Source organism: Archocentrus centrarchus, chromosome 14 (genome assembly GCF_007364275.1).
Source record: "Archocentrus centrarchus isolate MPI-CPG fArcCen1 chromosome 14, fArcCen1, whole genome shotgun sequence".
NCBI lineage: Eukaryota > Metazoa > Chordata > Actinopteri > Cichliformes > Cichlidae > Archocentrus > Archocentrus centrarchus.
The window spans coordinates 27,745,906-27,768,809 of NC_044359.1; the positions used below are offsets into that span (position 1 = coordinate 27,745,906).

The 22,904-nt window shown below is 40.2% G+C and overlaps 2 protein-coding genes across 3 annotated transcripts; both read left to right on the plus strand.

Moving 5' to 3' along the window:
* The first annotated feature begins 561 nt into the window (after positions 1–561).
* Positions 562–3,072, plus strand: timm22 (translocase of inner mitochondrial membrane 22 homolog (yeast)). Its single transcript, XM_030746897.1, has 4 exons — positions 562–846; positions 1,239–1,435; positions 2,408–2,480; positions 2,566–3,072. The coding sequence occupies exons 1-4, from the start codon at positions 588–590 to the stop codon at positions 2,640–2,642; spliced, it is 606 nt and encodes a 201-aa protein (XP_030602757.1). The 5' UTR covers positions 562–587; the 3' UTR covers positions 2,643–3,072.
* Positions 3,073–5,812: 2,740 nt separating this feature from the next.
* tbc1d8b (TBC1 domain family member 8B) lies at positions 5,813–20,644 on the plus strand. 2 transcript variants are annotated; one of them, XM_030745963.1, is made up of 21 exons: positions 5,813–6,054; positions 8,397–8,507; positions 8,623–8,741; positions 8,872–9,097; positions 9,338–9,578; positions 9,989–10,196; positions 10,308–10,475; positions 10,586–10,747; positions 11,468–11,618; positions 11,841–12,055; positions 12,142–12,259; positions 12,355–12,640; positions 12,731–12,860; positions 12,932–13,030; positions 13,826–13,894; positions 14,013–14,253; positions 14,339–14,404; positions 17,010–17,102; positions 17,237–17,284; positions 17,378–17,475; positions 17,561–20,644. In XM_030745963.1, the coding sequence occupies exons 1-21, from the start codon at positions 5,928–5,930 to the stop codon at positions 17,972–17,974; spliced, it is 3,390 nt and encodes a 1,129-aa protein (XP_030601823.1). In that variant the 5' UTR covers positions 5,813–5,927; the 3' UTR covers positions 17,975–20,644. The 2 variants fall into 2 exon arrangements, with proteins under 2 accessions (XP_030601823.1, XP_030601824.1); XM_030745964.1 differs by lacking the exon at positions 17,010–17,102.
* The last annotated feature ends 2,260 nt before the right edge of the window (positions 20,645–22,904 follow it).

Below are 22,904 nucleotides of genomic sequence, written 5' to 3' on the forward strand. Positions count from 1 at the left end.
TAATTTTTTTGTTCTATTTTTTGTTGAATTTTTTAAAATTAATTTATTTTTGTTCTGTTTTGTTGTATTTTTGGTTTTTGTTTTCTGCACTTTGTCTATTGATGCTGTAACAGGTACATTTCCCCACTGTGGGATTAATAAAGTCCAATCTTATCTTAAAATTAACAATAACTAGAAAATAATTATTAAAAAGTAATAAAATGCAAATAAATAGATAAAATAGCCAAAAATAAAAGTAATGATAGATAAAAGACAGCAATATAATGAAATAGAATAAGATGTACAGCAATCAATAAACTCTAAATATTGGATACAACTATGCAGTGCTGGATCGGGAAAATCACACTTTAAAGGCGGGTTGACTTTGTGTCGAATGTGCCAGAATGAATTATACAAATCGTTCAGTGAGAGAATAAAATATTTTTAATTAAAATAAACAAGAATATACATGGATCATTCACAGGTCATTGTAAATTTGTATTGTTGTTAAAATAATTACTTGAATTGCTTTATTTCAGACAAATGTGACGAACGTGCTGGTGCTCGTCTCTCGACTACATTTGCCTGAAGCAGTGTCATTGAGAAACATGGCGGCCTCCACGGGACTTACGGGTGTTGCTGCTTCCAGTTCGCAAGGTCCAGCTCCGCCTGGTCCGAGCGTGGACAGCCCCACTATTCAGTACAGTATGGTTCTGGAGCATCTTATCGGGGATAAGAGGCCCGTGAAGAACCTGAATCCCGCCGTGATGGGGGCCCTGCCCGTGCCTCCGAAAACCGACGAACAGAAGATGATCGAGAGAGGGATGGAGAGCTGCGCTTTCAAGTCTTTGTTAGCCTGTGTGGGAGGTAAGCGACGACACTGAAAGTGTAAAACAAAAGTTTAGCATTTCTCTGTGTGTTTGGGTGCTTGGGCATATTCAGGTGGAAAGCAGATCTTAAGTGCGGTGGGTCACCTCAGTTATATGAGGATGGTCCACATAGGAGAGCTGTAACACTTAACTGATGAACAGCAAATGAATCAGCCACCTTATCAAAGCAAAGCCTCTCATTAATGTTGTGTAAACTGATTAAGAGTTTTGCATATTAGGTCAGACATAAGAAATTTGAAGACAACACTTTAAGGCTTTCCAAATAACCAAGGCTCCAGCTTTGCCCAAATATAGCCACTCAGTTCAAGGGCAGCAAAGATCTGTTCATATATAATTTACAGAGTCTGATGGTGTTTTTGTTCACCGCAGGGTTCGTTCTTGGAGGAGCTTTTGGTGTTTTCACAGCTGGAATTGATTCCAATGTTGGCTTTGACCCCAAAGACCCCTTGAGAACCCCAACAGCACGAGAGGTTCTAAAAGACATGGGCCAGAGGGGGATGTCCTATGCCAAGAACTTTGCCATTGTGGGCGCCATGTTCTCCTGTACAGAGTGCATCATAGAATCAGTAGGTCACAAACTCCTCATGTATATATAACTGCAAAATGGAGCTCAAAAACAACAGGCTAATTGAGCAAAGATCATTTATTAACAGTATGTCTCTCTGTAGCGTAGCAGGGAATGAATGAGATCATGTTAAGACTTTGTGGACAAGGGTTTAAAATGTGACTCAGTAACACATCTTCAGAAAGACCAAATAACCCAATATTTGGTCAAATTACTAGGGCACCAGTCTAAATGACTGCAAAGATATTTAATATGTCAACAGCAAAACTAGGACAACAAATGGCAATAATTTCACTAAAGAAGTTGCAACTTAAACTGAAGTTGTGAATGTGCAAATAGTTTAGAAACTGACATCCACCTTTGCTGCACTGTCTCTCATCAGCCACTCCTCTTTCAAAAATTGTGGATAGCAGCATTATATTTGCAGGGTTTTTCCTGCATACGGACATTTTTGGTGCCCCGCAGGGAAATTTTAGCCAGAATCAGAGGAAAATTGACCAGTTTTGTAATCAACTAGATTTCAAATCCAGTTTTTGTTTGTTTGTTTTTTAAATTTACTCATGTTTACTCAAATAAAACAGATATTTCTGTTTTTTCTATAAAGAGCAGACTGATAGACAGATTTCTGCACTGGTGTCGTGTGGACCTACTGTGGAACACACACAAACACACACACACACACATACACACACACACACACACACACACACCCTCCACCAAAAGCCAATTTGAAGTATGGAAAATCCCTTAAACTGCAGAACACAGAGATTAAGTTTAATAGCCATAGTTTGACATCCTTGCATTGTCACATTTCTTCTGATCCTGACTGTTTGAAGAGGTGCTGAACTGAACCAGACATTGAAAATATGATGATTTAGGCAAAAATACAACTTTTGTTAAAGAAGAAAAAGATTTTCAGAGGGTGACGTGTTGTAATAACTGGACTTTTTTGATGCCTGTTTTTCATTTGCAGCACAGAGGCAAATCTGACTGGAAGAATGCAGTGTACAGTGGTTGCGTGACCGGAGGAGCTATTGGCTTTCGCGGTATGCAACTTCATTTGTTTACTAATAGTTTGCACTGAAGCAAACGTATTCCTCCTGTCCTCATGTTTCTTTTTCTGTTTTGTAGCTGGTCTGAAGGCCGGTGTCCTGGGATGTGGAGGCTTTGCTGCATTCTCTGCTGCAATTGAATATTACTTGCGGTGACGCACTATGGAGTCGCTCGATGGACAAAAACATAAATGTTGCACATGGGGACCAGAGAAGGAAGACTGGCGCTGTGAGAGCGCTAACCCCGATATTTCCCTGCACATCGAGGATGGCTCTAAAAGCAGGATTGATGTATATTGTTCAAACGTGGGGATATTCAGTGACATCACCGTGGACTAAAAAAAGACCTGTCTGTGTATTTTCCAGTGACTTTAGTACCAACTTCATATGGTGAAGCTTCAGAAACAGAGCAGAGTGTGTCTGCTTCAGTGGATACTGATCAGATGAGGAAAGCTGAACATGTGTGAGCTTCACTCTGGGTTTATTAAACTCAGATGAACGCTGTTCTGGTTGTAGAACACTGGTTTGATGTGTCAGTGACTAATCCACAGCAGGATTATTCATAATAAAAGTGATATTTGTTAAATTGTGCCTTCAGGACTTTATTCCTTGATGATTAAAGGAACGTAACACCAAACTGATCATTACCTATATTGAAGTTTCAGTATTTATTATTGTTCACCTGACAACAGTTCTGTGTGTCTGAGAGATCTAAAAAGGTCCCTGTACACAACCTGCTCAGCAATGAGCTTTTTAGCTTTCACTGAGACCCAACCTGAGTTTCACAGCAGTGACATCACCACTGCCTGTTAATCTTCTGTAATGGCAGTGCTGTGCAAAAGTCTTGAAGCACACCTCATTTCTTTATATTTTGCCAGGAGAATGGAGAACAGGTGCAGCGATTTACTGAAACCTGCAAACATACATGAAAATATGCTTTGGGGAGGCCAATCTACGATTGATGGTGTTCCATTGTGGCTGTAGACACTCACTGCTGTACCTCTCTCCTGACTTCCTCCGTACATATTGACAAATTGGACCAAAAATGTTTAATTTTAGATTAATTGCTCTGACAATGTTAATTATACTTTTTTTCATCAATTCTCCACTAGTCTCCTTATTATAGCTCATACATTTAGATCATATGAGATGTTAAATGATATTATTGTACATTCAAATGCAATAACACACTAATGAATGTCACAAAAATCAATATTTTTAATCCTGTAGACTCCATTTTTTTGTTCTATCAGCCTGAAACTAGTATATAGGTAAAGAGGAGCTTCGTGTTGTGTGTGTGTGTGTGTGTGTGTGTGTGAGGAGTTCCCTAAACTACACAGAAGCACATGGTGACCCTTCCTTGCATTATTTTCTGTGTAGTCGGTAAAGGTCTGTCGCTGTCAGATGAATGTAGTGCAGTAACCAGCAGAGGGAGCAGCACGCACAGATTTGAAACTCCAGATTTCCAAATGTGGTTCAGGACGAGAGAAACTACTGATGTTGTGAATGATCTAAAGAAATCTTATACACAAAATAAATTCACAGTGATGACAGACTCATGGAAACTGTCCATGGAGATGCTCTATTTAATCAGAACTGTTTTGCTATCTTTAATACAAACATGTTATGATGTAGCATTTTATAATTATAGTAGTAATAGTAATCTGTTACTACCAACACAGTAACAGTAATCATCTAGCAGTGCATGCAGTATTTTGCGACTGCAAGCACTGCTGTAAAGGTTGACTCACTCAACTGAGTGCACGTACATCCACATCATTGTTCAGCAACATTTTCACCAACAAATGGACATAGCCAGAAAGACCAACAAAAACCTGTTGAAAATTATTTCATATAATGTAAATCCCTCTTTCTTCCTTGAAATGTATGATTTCTGCCAAAATTATGTTCACACACCCAGCGTTTTGCCAGGTTTAGTAATTACATGCTTTGTCGTAAGTTCAGTTGCCACCATGTGGTAAAGTTGGGCACAGCCAAGAGCGTTGGCAGAGGGAGATAAAGGTACACTAACAAGTAATTAGAAGGTACAAAACAAACTGATGATAATTTAGATAAGAATAATGTTACAGAGATATGATGACAAATGAGTGCTCTCCCCCTGTCATTAACTCATTACCTGCCATTGTTACCTCCTAGCAAACCAAACACCTGGTCTGTGAGGTGCTGGTGCATGTCCAGAGGTCCTGTCCATGGATAGGAGCATAGCTGGAATATAACGTGGCACATTTAAGCAACGACTTTACAGAAGTACTTGTACTTTATTTAAGTACGTCTATGCAATACTGCTTTCTACTTCTACTCCTCTATATTATTGTACTTTGACTCCAACTCATTTATGTTAAAATTTCTCATTATTTTTCTGATATTAAAATATAAATCTACTAATAGTTGTATATGATGGTGTTTTATTGTAGATGAAGCTACTTAGCATTATACATAATTCAGATCACTTCCAGCCCTGCAAAAATAAAATTATATAACTAATTAGAGTGATACACATTCATTAATTAATAATTGTGATTCAATGATAGAAGTATGAGTCTGAATAGAGGTATTCTGCATAATGAGAACTTTTATGTCTTTTATAGTATATGTAGTATATTTTGATGCTAAAACCTTTGTCTTATAGGCTACTTAAATAGCCAACAGTATAATTTTCTTAAGGAAAGTCTAAATAGTGTTTCACTAGTTTGTAAAAGTAACTTTATATATCACCTTTCAAGAGAAACATCACAAAGTGCTTCACAACATATCAGCAGAGCATAATACTGTTATTCAGTACAAAATGTTTAAACGCTTCTGTTTGTGCAACAGTTTTATACTTTGTATTTATTTTGGATCAAATATTCAGACTTCCCGTTAATCCTCCTCACCACCCCTTTCTACAAATCTTCAAATCTTTAGGCAATAAAAAATAAATTTATGTATTTTTTATGGCAGTGGAGGAAATGTATTGGCAGTACTTTAATGAAATATTTATAATTTGATTTATATTTTTCACTTTATAAATCTCATTGTTGGAAGAGACTGGAAAAAATGGGGAGTGTTTGGTGCGTCGACACAGAATACAGTAGACGTATATCTGTCTGTCCATATATATGTCTATTGTGTATTTAACACCCAGTGTATGCTTAAAATGTGTGTTAAAAAAAATCACCAGCAAAGAGTTTATTATGGTTTAATTATTTAATTATTCTGCAGTATATTTGTGCGTTAACAGTGTGACGCGTCTACAGCGCCTCCTCCTCGCCAGAAACTACAATCCCATCATGCCTCGCGGTTTTGGCAACATTTCTTGTCGACGTGGGAAGGGAGGGATTGGGACACAAACAAATGTCCACGGGTTTGCTGTCGGGGTGCGTTACAGATAACCGTGACATGTCAGGTCGGTTTGACAGGTAACTTCGCGACATTAGAAACATGTGGCTCAAACCCGAAGAGATCCTGCTGAAAAACGCGTTTAAATTATGGGTCACCGAGAAGGATAACGAGTATTTCGTGCTGCAGAGGAGACGAGGGTACGGAGAAGGTGGTGGCGGTTTGACAGGTAACGTTCGCGGTTTTGTTGTCACCTCGTATTTTCGGGAGAGCCGCTGCGGCTCCACAAAAACACATCAAGAAACGCAAGTTATTAGCTGGTTAATTCGCAGTGAGTTTGCCTCGCTAACTAGCTGTCTGCCACTGACAGGGCGGGTGCTGTTAAACAGCCTACTCGTCTAGAGAGAGAGAGAGAGCGAGAGAGAGAGGCTCATTGCAACAGGTTTGATCCCTGGGTCCAAATTGCAGGAGTCACTTTGAGTACTGAACAGCTGGGTAACGGAGTACGTGTCAGTTCTTTGGCTAATTTGGTTTGTTTGATGTTTGCTACAGCAGAGTTGACAGTGAGGGGGCTGCATAGGGGGACAGTCTGTCCACCACACAGTTAATTTCATTTCCTGCTGATTTGTTCCTGGGGTTGTGTGTAACAGGATGCATTCACTTTTTTAAGCCATTGTTGCTTCACTCAAAAATGTAGCAACTAACAAAAGCAGAGGCGAGTATTTTGTTTGCTGACTTTACCACCTTTAAAAAAAGGACATCCCACGCTTTGTAAGAATTTGCATTCTGCTGCTGTGCTGGGTCAATTTATGAATATTTGCACTTCTTTCTCACACAGGCTAGGAATTAAGCATTTGTAGTGTCACTGCAATGTCAGGGACTGCTCCTCAGACAGTAAATGCATCAGCGACCTTGTGGAGCTTGCTTGAGTGTCACTAAAACGAAAAATCATGTTTTCTAGCAGACAGAGAAAATGATGGATTCTTCAGAATAGGACTGCAACTGCAGGTTGATTAGTTTTGATTGAGCATGAAAAGATACAATTAAAAAGTTCAGCGTTGCATGTGATTAAGATTATGGTTTTAAATGGCCTGTTCTGTCCAGGATATTGAAACCCAGAGCTGCTGGATTTACAGTTGTCACATTTGAAGCTAAACAAGCTGAAAACCGGTACATTTATAGTTACATTTCTTACTTATAAAAGCAGTAACACACTTTCAGTTGGATCAGCTAATTTATCTACTACTAAAGACCATAAACTGTATATGCTGAAAAATCTGTTTTAGTGCACGTATAATAGCTTCTTCTGTTCTCTAAATGTGGGGTATATAAATGTATATTAGGTATTTCCGAAGGAAGATATTATTAGATCACACTACTTGTAAATTATTATGAACTTGATTTACTGTTTTTTTTTAATTAATTCATAGTTATTTCCCACTTTAATCCCATATGTTGTCATTATTCTGTTATAAAGTCAAATAAACCTTAAATGCATTTTTATAGTGTTGCATAGTAATTGTACCAAGCTGAACAATCAGAAACAGTTTTTCCACACATGCCCAAGTAATGGTGGTATTTTCCTGTGAATTATACAGCATCAAGTCCTCAGGTTCTCAAAATCTTGCTAAATCACAGTTAAGTTTCCAATTCAACCCACAGAACATTCTTTACTAACTTGAATCTTTAAAACTTGGCATAATACTTCAGATAAATCCAGTGGTTGTAGATTATCTACTAACCATCTATTAGATTTGTAGGGTCTTTACCTTACAATATAAAGCACCTTGAGGCAACTGTTTGTTGTAATTTGCTGCTATATAAATAAAATTTAATTGAACTGAATAGATTGTGACTGCTGAAGGTTGTGAATAATGTTCTCAATGGCTAAAAATGTACTGATCTCGTGACTGTCTGTTTTAATGATAATGGAGATTAAATACTACAGTGTGGTACACAGAGTCCTTCACATTTTTTTTCCAGCAGGAGTGCCTGAAGTATCACCCTCCTCTGCTCCGCTCTGCATGCTCTACAATGATGAGAACATAAATTATGTGAACCATGTTTGTTTGATCTGCTGAATGCGTTACCACTGGGCAGCTCATCATTAGAGCATGTAGGGAGCTGTTCAGCAAGGTGGCCACTGTAATGCTGACGCGATGCATAAGAGAGTGGTTTCACTGCGACCTTGTTAATTATTCATGGAGGGCATGTCAGAAGGAAGTTGTAGAGGTAACAGATTTTGCTAATTTTAGGACCTGGGGGATCATTCATTTCCCCCGTCAGTATGAGTTTAACACAGTCTGAGATCCAACTGTAAAGAATGAAGGGAGGAGCCTACACAGGCTAACTGAAGCTGATTTTGGTGTTCATCTTTTCAGATGCAGGCATATGGTTTAACGCATGATGCTAATTATGTAATTTTGATGGGCAAAATATTAAATAGTTATTGAAGGCTTCTATCAGGATTGCTATGCAAATCTGATGTTTGTTTTTCTGGTTTTCAGAGTCGTTAAATGGCTTAAAGTAACAGTATTGGTGGTAAACACATCATTGTACTTCATGCTACAGGCCTCCTTGTGGGAACCCTGGATACCGTGTTGGACTCCACTTCCAAAGTTGCACCTTATCGCATTTTGCACCACACGCCAGACTCACAAGTGTATTGGTCAATAGCATGTGGTAGGTCCCTGCATTTTCATGTCAACATTGCTGTCTGTTCACTAGCAGCTGATGCATTTCTAAGTTTAAGTTGACCTCAGTATTATTATTTTCTTACCTCTTAATGTTGGGTCAGGTGTCACCAAAGAGGAGATTGTTCAGCACTGGGACTGGCTGCAGCAGAACATCATGAGGACGCTCTCTGTTTTTGACTCCAGCGAAGACATTACCAGCTTTGTACAGGGCAAGATTAGAGTAAGACTTCATGAAAATCTAATTTTTTTTTTTCCCTAAATATGTTCATTACAGCAGCTTTAATGTGCATGCAACATTGCTTTATTGCATCCCCGCAGTCTGCAGTAACCCTGTGTGCTTCACATTTTAGGGTCTTATTGCTGAAGAGGGGAAGACGTGCTTAGTGCAGGAGGACGATCCTGAGAAGTTCCGAGAAGCCCACTTGAGGTTTGAAAAGTGGTTCGAGCTGCCACCGGAGGAAAAGCTGGTCACATATTACTCATGCAGCTACTGGAAAGGCAAAGTACCCTGTCAGGGCTGGCTCTACCTCAGCACAAACTTCCTGTGCTTCTATTCATACCTTCTGGGAGCTGAGGGTAAGCCATTTCTTTGCCATTCATAACATGCTGCCACTTATCTTTGTAAAGTTGATTGATGGTAACAAAGACTGTGACAGCTGCTAATGGCTGACATAGTGGGGTTTCATTGCCTCAGACTCTTTGCTTCTTTTTGTTTGCCAATAGAAAATAGTGAATCATTTTATTTTTTTTTGTATCAGCAATTCATTTTAAACACTTGTATTTTTTTTATTTCCACTCATCATGGTGACTGTGCAGTTAAACTGGTCATCTCCTGGGATGAGATCTGGAGGCTTGAGAAAACCTCTAATGTTATTCTGACTGAGAGCATCCATGTTTTGGCTCACGGAGAGGACCACTACTTCTCCATGCTGCTGCACCTGAACGAGACGTTCGTTATCATGGAAAAGTTGGCCGACTACTCCATCAAACGCCTTTTTGATAAAGAGTCCTTCCAGAGAGAGCCAGCACTGTCCGACCCCCTGCAGATTACCAAGAGGTACTGTTCTGCATGCTGCACAGCACAGCTTTACTTGATCCTGTTAGTGCTGCCTGCCAACTTGAAGCACCAGAGTAAACATAAAGTATGACTTGAGTCAGATGGATTTATGTTTGCTGTAACCTGCCTGGACTGCCAAGCAGGTCACACATGAGCTTGCCAGAGGCAGGTCTTTAAAAAAAAAAAACTTCCAGTGTTTGTTTACTTTTACTATTGTGAGTGCATGTTCTATCTTTTTATTTGATGTCAGTCTACTAGGGATTTATATCCTGTTATTTTATGGTTATGAGAATATTTAAGCAGTATTTATTAGTTTGAAATAGATGCTATTGGAAGGCTGGATGCTAATAAGAAAACTTAAATGTGATGTTTTTCTCATGACATTACTTTGTGCTCTACTGTCTCCACAGAGGCCTCGAAGCTCATGCAAAGAGTGAGCAGTTCAGGACATTTTTCAGGCTTCCCAAAGAGGAAAACCTGTTAGAGGTGCATGAGAGTTTCTTGTGGGTTCCCTTCAGCCATTTTAACACACTCGGCAAGATCTGTCTGTCTGAGAACTACCTGTGTTTTGCCAGTCAGGATGGAAGCCAGTGCCATGTTATCATTCCAATGCGAGAGGTAAAGTAAAAAAACAAAACAAAACAGTGTTGTCTAAAAAAAAAAACAAAAAACTGATGAACAGCTGAAAACCCTCAACAGTAACTCTGTTTCATCATTTCCTTCTTCTAGGTTGTTAATGTTGAGAAACCAGATTCCAGCAGCCGAGCGTTAACGGTGTGCGTGCGTGGCAAGAGGGCGCTGCGTTTCTCTGAGGTGCGGGACTATCAGCGGCTTGCAAACACAATCCGTAGCAGGTGCGGGATTAGCGCCAGCCCGCAGCACTCTGCTTCATCAGAGGTAATGTGCCATGATTGTTTTATCTGTGCCATTTTGCTTCTGTTTGATCTTCATCCTGTAGTGTGCAGTGGTGTCTGACATTGGAAATAATTTATGTTTTTGTCACGAAGGCCATACGAGGTGAATGTCAGTCTCTCATAAACCACTTCGAGGACAATCCAGAGGACGTAACTCTAATGGTGGGGCAGAAAGGCAGCAGCAAGGCTGTGAGCACCGAGGCTCTCATGACTGTTTTCCACCCGCAGGATGTTGAAAACCTTGATCCCAAAATGGTAAACACCAGAGTTCATGTGTTCACATGAAGAGTACATCTGTTTTTACTGGCATTTTGTATAAAACCGCCGCATTCACATTCAGTGATGTAACTGTGACATACCAGCACCTTCCAGTGTGCCTCTTTGCTGAGATATTTGGTAAAATACATGCAGGGGTTCTGTTGTTGTCTTGCTGGTTGCCATAGCATGGCTAATCCCCTGATGAGCAAATGAGCTTTGCAGTTTTTGGATTATTAAATACAGCTTCTGCTGTTTGCCCTTTAAAACTGTAATAATGACTGTGCTGTTAATATTATTTACAGTGTAAACACGTCTGTTATGCACACTTAGATCAGGGCTAAGTCTGCTCAGGTGTTACAAATAATGTTAAACAGACCTGAGACCAAACCTGTAGAGCCAAACTGGGTCCTGTGGTCCAGGTAGAGTCATGAAGGTGTTTGCTGATATAAGTGACATAATTTAAAGTGAAGAATACATCAATGTTAAAAATGCAGGTTTGATAGTGTTGTCAGTAGCGCTGTGGTGTGTGCTTTGCTCAAAGTCTTGTCACTCAGCAGCCATCTTGTAATGTTTCCAGGTGCTTATTTGGGAAGTTATTTTAAAGCATTACATAAAACAGCTTTGATTTCCGTGGGACAAATGAACTGCATATATATATAATCACCTGTCAAACTTAAAAAGCTTGCTGACTTTCTTATAATATTTCTGTGTTAATAGCTTAAAGAGAAGATGAAGGAGCAGTCTTGGAACATCCATTTCTCTGAATATGGGCGCGGTACGAGTATGTTCTTCACCAGGAAGACACGGGATTTGATTGTTCGCGGCGTTCCCGAGGCCTTGAGAGGAGAGCTGTGGATGCTTTTCTCAGGTTGTGCATCAAACTCACCATGTCTTGTGTAGCGATGAGCAGCATCACTCAGTTGTTAATGAAGTTTTGTATGAGTGAAAGTGCCTACTAAAGTGCTCATTCAGCATAAATAATTCATAAACAGATGTTTGTTTGTTGGTTTGGTTATTTATTTATTTTTGGAATGTCTTCATTAGCGCTTTTGTTTTTTTTTAACTGGCTATTTTTTTTCCCCCTCTGTAGGGGCTGTAAATGACATGGCCACTCACCCCGGCTATTACACTGAGCTCGTTGAACAGTCTCTGGGCACAAGCACTCTGGCTACAGATGAGATTGAAAGAGACCTGCACCGCTCTCTCCCTGAGCACCCGGCCTTTCAGAGCGACACAGGAATCTCAGCTTTACGCAGAGTCCTTACCGCATATGCCTACAGGAACCCTAAAATTGGATACTGCCAGGTACTTAAAATAACTCTGTTAAAATATGACCTTTCCTCACTACTTGTGATGATTTATTGTACCATTGTATACTCTCTCCTGTTCAGGCTATGAACATTCTCACCTCAGTTCTCCTGCTGTATGCAAAAGAAGAGGAGGCTTTCTGGCTGTTGGTAGCCGTCTGTGAGAGGATGCTGCCGGATTACTTTAATCGCCGAATTATTGGTGAGAGTGGAAGTGTCGGTTTCCGCTGGAAATCTGGCAGCATGACATTTTCATGATGTCAGGAACAAAGTCTCACTCTGAAAATAATTTTTCAGGTGCTTTGGTTGACCAGGCTGTGTTCGAGGATCTGATTCGAGAAAACCTCCCCCAGCTGGTGGAACACATGACAGACCTGAGTTTCTTCTCGTCTGTGTCTTTGTCCTGGTTCCTCACGCTTTTCATCAGCGTCCTGCCCATAGAGAGTGCTGTGAACGTGGTGGACTGTTTTTTTTACGATGGCATCAAAGCCATCCTACAGCTGGGCCTGGCCGTGCTGGACTACAACATGGAGGCTCTGATCAGCTGCCACGACGATGCAGAAGCTGTCACCATCCTCAACAAGTCTGTGAATATAAAAAATGCAGGACTGACACTTTTTAAGTATGATTGCGCTGTGAATAATATTCCCTCTTTGTCTTTATATCATGCCAGGTTCTTTGATAGTGTGACAAACAAAGACAGCCCATTGCCTCCAACAGTGCAGCAGGCTTCAGTGGGCAGTAATGATAAAGCATCTCACGTCAGTGTAGATATCAGTGAGCTGATCCGAGAGGCCTATGAGGTATGACTTTTGACTTATTAGAGAAAACCTCTCCCGTGGGAATTTTAACTAAACTGTGTCTGTCTTCACAGAAATATGGAAATATCCGTTCAGAGGAAGTTGAGAGTTCACGGAAAAGGAACAAACTGTATGTGATCCAAACACTGGAGGACACAACCAAGCAAAATGTGGTAAGTGAGCTTAGAGTAACCAGTGCAGAACCTGTTCGGAGGCAGTGTAACCCAGGTTATTTTATTTTTAAAAAAGAGGTCATCTGTAATGTTGGACTCAGTGAATGCATGTGTGTGTAAAATGGGCAGATTGTGGGTCCAGCTGAGTGACTAAAGGAAACCAAAGACAAAACGGCAATAAAGTTAGATGAAACATAATTTAAAAAACAAACAAACTATAGTTTGTACCTGTCCAGCATTTCTTGTGGCAGTTTTAGACCATCAGAGTAAAGATATTTTATAAAAGTTTTATATAAGTTGGTACTAACTGGCTGGCTCTCATTTTTTTTTTCCCTTTCAAAGTTCTGTTTGCAGATTGAAACATGGTTTTAGGGGTTAACTTAGAATTTGTTTAGGATCAGGACATTTAGTTGTGACAGTTCATCACAGGGATGGGAAGCTTGGGAATGCATTGATGTCAATTATTGTCCTCACGGTGGAATCCAAAGATGCATGGCCATCTATGTGTGCCCAGCACACCGAGTGGAGCAGGCAGCAGTTGTTTCAGGGGAAACACGGGTAACAGAGAACATCTTTTAGCTAAAATATGAGAACCACTCATCTAGGTTATGTCAAACTCGGCACTGCACTTACTCAGGTCTCCAGCAATACAGCTGACAAGTTTGAATATGATTAGACAATCTGTTGTTGAGAAAGAAAAACTGACAGTTCTCATGATTATGAGTGAGATTAATGAATACGTATAATTGTATTATGACTGTGATATTTAAGGACTGAGGTGAAATCTGTTTTCAGATCCGGGTGGTGTCACAGGAAGTCAGATTCAGTGCCTCACAACTTGACGAACTTTATAATTTATTCAAAGTGAGTCATGAACTTAATATGGAAACCTTATTGTCACCATACTTAAATACTTGTTAGAATAAGAAATTAAAAAATGGATAGGTCATGCTTTTTTTTTTCTTTCATCATCTGCATTCAGAGGCAACATTTCCTCAACTGCTACTGGACAATGAACAGTCCGGCTCTGCTCCATCATGACCCCAGTCTGGCCTATTTGGAGCAGTACCAGCTGGGTTTCCACCAGTTCAGCATGATCTTCTCCCTCCTGGAGCCCTGGGCTTTTTGCACTATCAAGAGCACGCTCTCCCTCTGGGTCTTCCGCCTGATAGATGAGAACCAGGATGGTCTCATTAACTTCAAAGAATTCTGCTGTGCCCTTGGTATGTTTGTTTATGCTCTCCTCTTATGCAGTTTTTAACCTCAGTATCCCCAGTGCTGTAACTATAACTTTTGCTTCCCCCATAGATACTTTATACGGTGGATCTTTCACAAATAAGTTGAAGTTTCTCTTCAAGCTGCACCTGCCACCAGGTTAGTGATGAACAACTAGTAATTATTATCTGGTCTCACATGACCCCAAACGCTTTATGCTGTCTGAGTTGCGTCTGTCTTCCAAACTGCACAATACTATCTTAACCTTCTGACCCCCTTTCCTTCACTAAATGTCTGCAGTGATGACAAACTCCTGCAGGTTTAAAGTTCAAATGCAGAAAATGTTGTCAGGCTGGATTCTATACAGCTGCCTCACACAGTCAAATGAGTGCTGCAGCAGACACACAGAAGCAGCCCAAAGTGAAATAAAAGGTCACATAGTTACGTCAGTCTGTGGTCTGCAGGGTTGGAATACACACGAGTTGTCATTTCAATAATTCAGTCCATAACCCAGCATTTGTTGAGTGAGCAGATTGCCTTGGGGAAGAAAGTGTCCTTGAATGTGTGACTCTTACGTACGTGATGCCTGCTTGAAGGCAGGGGTAAGAATAGCGTATGCTGGGTGAAAGAACTTGCTATGGCAACGGTGGGTCTAAGGAGCTGTGAGGGCATTTAGCTGTAAGCTAGTTTGTTCAAAAAAAAAAAAAAAAAGAGACCGTGCTGCTCAAATTACAACTGACAGCTTAGCAGCAGATGAGCACTGAGTCACCGTTTGTGATGTGGCAGGCCAGTGAACATCAAGCAGCAAAGCTTATTTTATGTCTCATGGCTTCAGCACCAAGGACAGGTCACATCCTGGTCCCACAGAATAAACGAGATGGTGGAGACTCACTTTAAATCTGCCATTTAGGCACTGAGCACGTTTGTTTGCTTCCTCTTTATGGATAAAAAGCCCTGGAACTGAGCCAAACACTACATTGGAATGATTGAAATCGTGTGCTATTTGGAGCTGAGACTCTGCAGGTTTTTCAGTCCAGTCAAGCAGTGAAGCAGCTTTAGTCACTTATCAGATTCAGTCAGAAAACAGCGGCTGCTTGGTTACGTCATCTGTGTTGTGATTGGCTGTAGTGACAGCAGCATGTCCTGTCATACCTTTTTAACTTACAGCAGTGTCCTGTGTGCCCTGCATGTTGCTGAGGATTTTACCTGGAGCACTTGGCAAATTTCATTATTCTGTATTGTGTGTAAGTTGAAATTTGGTGGAAATGTTTTTCCGTCTATTCTTATTTACTTTGGGTTCAAAGGTGGGCATTGATCTTTTTGCTGGGGCGGGAGAGGAGTGCAGTGTGTAGTGTTACGTGGCAGTCCTTAGGCTTATGCACCACAGAGCTATCAGACAAATAAAATGACACTGCTGGCTTGTAAGGGTAATTGTTTAAGCTAAAACCAACACGCATGCATGCACCAACATGTGGTCACGGTGGGGGTTGGAGCAAAGACAAGTAGTGGGAGAAACTCAACCTTTTGCAATCAAAAAATGGGTGTTTCTTTTGATGCTTGGAATAATACTGTACATTACACTGAGTTGCCAGTTTATTACCCTCATCTGTGTAAATTATTACAAACGCATTCAATCTAAACAATTCAATACACAACTATTATTAAGCTATCTAATAATCTGATACTTCTGTGTGTATTTAATATGTATGCTTTCTTTATTTAAGGGCCACATTTACTAACAACGTATAGGGGAATCATACAAAGTGATTTACTAATGTTTGCTGTTGACTGTACCTTTATTTAATTCTGACAAAAAAATTGTTTTTTTTGCACATCATGTGGCTGTGAAAGCTGCTGCTAGATGGATTATGTTCAGAGGGATGACAGAGGGGGATGTTATCAGAACAGCATATAACTGGTTGAAGTGGACGTATCATCGCTGTCACCATACGGCCCAAACTTTGACCTGTAACTCTTCACTGAGTCCTCACCAATAATGTTTAGATCCAAGCCCTCCATATTTGTGGTCCTCAGCACTGGTGTTTTAGTATAACAGAGTAGAGCTTAAAGTGGCATGTTGGAGGGAGGCAGAGAATAGTTGCCCAGTGCAAGATTCCTTCCTTTAATAAATAGCTGCAGTCTCGCATGTCAAGCAGAAAACCCCCAAACAAACAGAAACCCAGAGGGATTTGTGTATTTACACAGCTGGGACAATAACTTTAAGACATGGATCACTCAGGATCTGAATGTAAATGTTTTTGTTTCTTTACAGCCTACAAGTCAGCTGTTCTATCCAAATTTCAACTTAAATATGGCAGACTTGGCTCTAACCCTGAGCTGATTTACACAAAGAATAGGTGCTTCAGCCTCTACGATCCCACACAATCTCCATCAGTTTCTACCACAAGAGTTCAGCCTTTACATCAGATTCTTATCGATTCTCCTTCGTCTGCCTCCCATTGATCAGAATTGCCACTTTGTCTCCAGAGACAACCACAAGCATAAAACCTGCTCTCACATTGTATTATTGTGGCTAGTAGTAGATTCTCATCAGTGTGTGTGTGTGTGTGTGTGTGTGTGCGCGCGCGCGCTACTTTGTGCTGCTCTTTGTGCTGCTCTTTGTAAATTCTGTTGGTCAGTATTGAAAAGAACTGGTTTAGTAAATCTGGCCCTAAATTTGTTAACATGTACGATGCTCTTGTGGATTCTGTGCATCCTTTTTCTCTTCTTTACTTTCAGTCCACTTACAGAGAGTATCCTTTAGCCTTCACAGGTAGCCCTTTGCACTTAAAGGAACAAAGAATCCAGCACTTTATTCCAGTGACTGAAGACTCTTCTCACTTGAATAGACTCACTGGTTAGCTTCTTTACCTCTTCTCTTTCCTCACAATTTCCCTCCTTTCTAACTAAATATTGCAATAATTCTGTCTTAACACGTGCCTGGAATCATTTCTCTGTACAGTTTGTTTACATGTTGCTTGCATATTTCAGCCTTTGATCTTCCAGAAGATGGTGTGATAAGGAAAAGCCCGGAAAGAGGTAATATTACACCCAAATTTACAACAAACAATTCATGGTTCCAACGAGGATCTTAGTATTAACACACTGAAGTTTGTCAATTTAAACTGACAGGAAGAGGAAAGGTTGACCTGCAGGCCTACCTGAAACAATGGCAAAATGAAATATTGAAGAAGGAGGAAACCATCAAGGACCTGCCTAGGATTAATCAGGTAACACAATCCATGCTTTGTTGTGTCCATGTGACTTCATCTTTAAGGCGACTTACGTAATGCTTCGAATTATCTTCCATCCCAGACTCAGTTCATCCAGTTCTCCAAGACTCTGTACAACATTTTTCACGGTGATCCCGAGGAGGAGTCGCTGTACCGGGCCGTGGCTCACGTGACCAGCCTCCTCCTGAGGATGGAAGAGGTGGGGCGGAGGCTGCAGGAGCCGAGTAGCCTGCCCGAGTCCAAAAAGCCTGCTGACACCACTGCTGGAGAGGAGTCTTCAACCGAAGAGTCCTCCACAACCCCGGAGAGCTCGGACACCTCTAGCTCCCACAACAGTCAGGACCTCTCAGAGACGGAGTGGTCATTTTCCTTCGAGCAGGTCCTAGCATCCCTGCTCAATGAACCGGCCATCGTCAGCTTCTTTGAAAGGCCTGTCGACATTCAGACGAAACTGGGACAGGCTAAGGTTGCTCAGCTGAAGTTAAAGACAAAGTGAAAGATGCAAAAGAAGTAAACTGACACTTTACTTATGATTCAAATGTAGAAGTTTTCATGAATTTCCTTTCTCCAGATGAATAAGACAGTGGGACATACAGTGAGATTACTCTCTACTATTGCTATCATACATGAAGAGGCACCCTCAGAGACCTGTTTGTCAAGCAGATGATAAACAAAATCAGTGACTGATGAAACGTGAGAATCAGTGTCTTTGAGACACTGTAAACACTATACTGTAACAGTTCTGTGATCTGCAGCACATTTTCATGTTCAGCCTCATTAGTTTTCAGCTGTGGTAATGAAATGCACTCTCACAGCCACAGTTTCTTCAGATTTTCTGTTATAGTGTAGAATCTTTCACTAATCTCCAGTAACACCAGAGAGAGGGTTGTTCTTTTCCTTGCCTCTTTAGTCCACCTCCATAATAAATGACTTAAACAACATGACAGAGTCAGCAAGAGGATTCTCCAGTGGATATCTTCATGTATATTCCCTTTCAGATTAGCTGTCACTGCTGTAAAGTGAAACTTTCTGTAAATGCTAGTGTGTCCTAATGCTGTGTGTTTTCCTCTAAACGTAGATTACGGGAAAGTGCAGCTTTTTGGTAATACAGACATGAATCAAACAGTGCTACAGCGAGTTAAGGACTAGTGGTGGTGTTGTTCTTGGTAGCCACGAATCGAACTCGCCCGTTATCTGAGTGAAGATCCCAGATGCATTTTGTCGGGAACATGAAAGGTTACACTGCAGTTAAGATGCATTTGCAATAACATACAAAGGAGGATGCTGAACTGCCACAGCACATTCATGTGTGACTCTCCTCCAGTAACCGCACACAAAATGGTAAACGTGTGTGAGGGTGAATTCATGTGGGTCATACTTGAAATCCATGTAGAGGGAAAAATCCACCTTGCAGCTGCAGGTGCGTCATCTGCCTCCTCTAAAAGTGTCTGAAATTCACAGCATTATTGATTAATGTGTTGTTTGCTTGTGTCCGTATATGTAGGATGTTACGCTCTTGTAAGTGCAGCATTGTGCACATAAAGGTCAGTTCAATAGGCGCTTGATTATTGTATATATGAGGTTTGAATGAAAATCTAATATAGACGCTTATAGACTGTTGTGGACACCTTAAACCTTTTGAAGGACATTTTGTGTTATCAAATCTCAGGGTGACATTTGTGTCAAATGAAAGGAAGGAAAGGGATATTTTTTCAACCTGGGACATTTAAAGAATGAGTGATACACAGATTGCATCTTCTCTGTAACATTAAAAAATAGAGCATGTGTAGCATACGTATTGGATTTGCCACATTATGCCAGCCTCTGACAAACAGCCATTACTGCTTGCTACAGAAAAAAAGCATTGCAATTATTATTTTCAATTTTCTGCTGCTTCTCTTTGTTACTGCCCCACTTTGTGAAGAATTTACACTCGTTTGAGATTCACAAGCTGTGGATACGGCTGTGTTTTCGGCCAAGTTTCCAAAGCGTGGGTTCAGAAAGGTCCTAACCGCTTCAGCTGCAGCTCATCGTCTCCAGGGGCCAAAGTCACACGTTTTTAAAGCTTTATTTCTGCCTGTGTGCTTTAGATGCTTCTTAAGTGCAGCTCCAGTCCTCTGTTTGCTACATTTTAGGTTTTGCCATATGTTGGGAAAGATCTATTTTCCTGATTAAGTGCTTGTTTTTCATTTACTTAGAACTTAGGGACCAATCATAAGTGCTTTTTGTGTAATAATTGGGTTAATTTGACATACTTTGACATACAACTTTTATCAACATAAACCTTTATATTGATAAAAGAAGTTGTACAAACTGAGAATAAGCATTTCTAATTGGAACTGAAAAGATAAAAACAGTAAAAATCACTTTTTACAGGACCAGTGCAGAGATGATATCATAATACACGCCACTGATATTCAATCCAAAGCTTGATGAGTGACCTCAGCACTGAACACAGAGCTGAAACAGCACTGACAGTTTCAGCCTGACGCTTCAGAAACTGAGGAACTGATCACAGTACGATGATTCAAATCAGCCACTCGATTCATTATTTATAACAGTCACATCTGACCCGACGCTTCAATCTGACAGTTTGCCTGCAATTTAATGTAAAAGGATCTCTGTGGGTTATGAGTTATTGCATGCTTTATCAATTTCTGATTACTTGATGGATCGTTAAAGATTAGTGATGGAAAAAAGTGAAGTTTGCATTCAAGAATTATTTTGTTCTTTTTGCCAGATCAGTGGCTAAGAGAAGACAAACTTAACATAACCATATTTATTCAGGCATCACTTCTGGAAACTGATGGTGACAGTGATTTTTAGTTTGTGGTTTTACTTTTGGTGGGAAAATAAAGGAGAGTCCACGATTTGGGAGGAAAGAAAATCAGTGGGTTGGAAATCTTTATTCCTCTGGTATGCTGGCAGGTCTCCCATTAAGCATGAGTGTATACAGCTGGCATGGCTAATGCTCCAGCTGCTGCTGAATAATTATGGTTAACCAAATCCTCATAGTCTACAGCTTTTGTTGTTTATGGCTTTTAACTGAATGTTTGATTTGCACAATATCTGATGCTGAGATATTTCTGTTTACTTGCCTGATTATATTTTTTTTATTCTCATGCAAATGTATTAGAATAAAGAGTAAAGATTCTATGAATGATCATAATTGCTGTAGCTTATTTTTGCTCTGCACACATTGGTACAGTTGGCCTGTGCTGCTCGATTTACACGCATTCAATTGATACTCCTGGCACTCGAGCTTCAGCCTGTGTGGGTTATTTTAGTCTGCGTGATGCTATATGGGAATAGTTGTTTATTTATTTATTTATTTTTTTGCAAAGGGCATAGAAGGGATCTTTTATGATATAGCTTCAACAGTATCACATTTAACTATTTTAATCTGAAATTTTTTTTCTCAGAACCAAAATTCAAATTCATTATACAGTGCTGTGAAAATGTATTTGCCCGCCTCCCCATTTCTTATTCTTTACAGATTTGCAGATCATCCAGCAACTTTTAATATTAGACAAAATAAATACAAAATACAGTTTTTGAATGTTTCAATTTATTGAAGGATAAACGTTATCCAAACCTACCAGGCTCTATGTGAAAAAGTAATTGCCCCCTAAACCCAATACTTGCTTGTGCCACCCTTGACAGCAAGAACTGCGATCAAGCATTTGTGATAACAGGCAGTGAGACTTTCACATCACTGTGGAGGAGTTTTGTCCCACTCTGCTTTGCAGAATTGTTTTAATTCATCGACATTGGAGGATTTTCCAGCATGAACGGCCTGTTTAAGGTCATGCCAAAGCATCTAAATCTCAGCGCTTACTACTACTTAAGTAAAATTTTTAGGTATCTGTACTTTACACAAATATCTGTACTTTCTTCTCTTTACATTTTTCAAAGTTTTTATTTCCCATCACTGCGCCTTCAAACATCAAACTAATTTGAGCCTAAATGGATGAACAATAATGGTAATCCATCACTGGGACTTACTGCATACAAAGAGATGAAACATATAAAATATATATATATAATTTATGCATCATATCATTATAGTGCTGCACTCGGGTTAAAGTGATCGTCTGCCAAAAAAATGATTCACTGTATTTAAACTGTTGTAAATGCCTTGTTGGACTGTAATCTGTGAAACATCTCTCATTAATGACATTAGTCATTTTAAAGGAGAAACAACACTCCTGTCATAAGGTAGAAACTGCAGTCAGTTTGTGATTATATAACATCACAGCTGCATAAAGAGATTTGAAGTGTCCAAAAAGGTCTGCATTGATTACAATGTAGATTCAATAACGCAGTCATAAAGATACTTGGAAAACAGGTCATTTCTTCATTTTATATATAAGCCCTTCATAAATCATGTCTACAGTCTATTTATCAATATAAGCAAACAAAACAGAATCCAGCTTGCGGTACAGAAGAGGAGTGAGCATAAAGGCAGAAATGTTTTTAAAGTGGTAATTTCTATCAGCTCCACAAATATCAGCAAACACACAAACTGTTTGTGTGCAGTTTGTCACACAGTGTGTTTGCTATCTAAAGACACAGCTGCTGTATTTCCCGGAGAAAAGAATGAGAGATGTAAGGAAGAGGACAGCAGAGGGAGAGGTTATATTTAAAGATAAGGGCTGCTCAGAGCCATACTGGAAATTTAAAGCTTACATGTAATGTCCTCATTTTTAAGATACTGGATCTATAAACAGGATTAAGAGTGGAAATGTCATGATCCACAAGGAAAAAGGATCCAAACATGGCCACTGAAAGTAAAAAAATCTCAGAAGTCTGTTTACACAAAGTCAAGGGGGGAATTAATTCAGAACACAGTCCGTTGAGATGACCAGAGGATCTGCCCTGGAGAATGGCACACCCACAACAAACGGCACACAAGGGGAAAAAAAAAAACAAATGGGAGGAAACCAGTCCGGAGAGAGCGGAGACCATGACAGGAAAGGCATTTGGTCCTGATGACATACCTGTGGACGTATGGAGATGTCTAGGGGAGGGAGCAGTGGAGTTTTTGACCAGATTGTTTAACACAATCTTGATGAGTGAGTGGGTGCCTGAAGAATGACAAAAAAGTGTACTGGTACCAATTTTCAAGAACAAGGGTGATGTGCAGAGCAGTAGTAACTACAGAGGGATAATGTTGATGAGCCATACCATGAAGTTATGGGAAAGAGCTAGGCTACAAAGGGAGGTGATGACCAAGGAGCAGCAGTATGGCTTCCTGCCATGAAAGAGCACTACAGATGCAGTGTTTGCTTTGAGAGTGTTGATGAAGAAGTACATAAAAGGTCAGAAGGAGCTGCACTGGGTCCTTATGGGTCTAGAAAAAGCATATGATAGAGTGCTGAGAGAGTAACTGTGGTGCTGTATGAGGAAGTCAGGAGTGGCAGAGA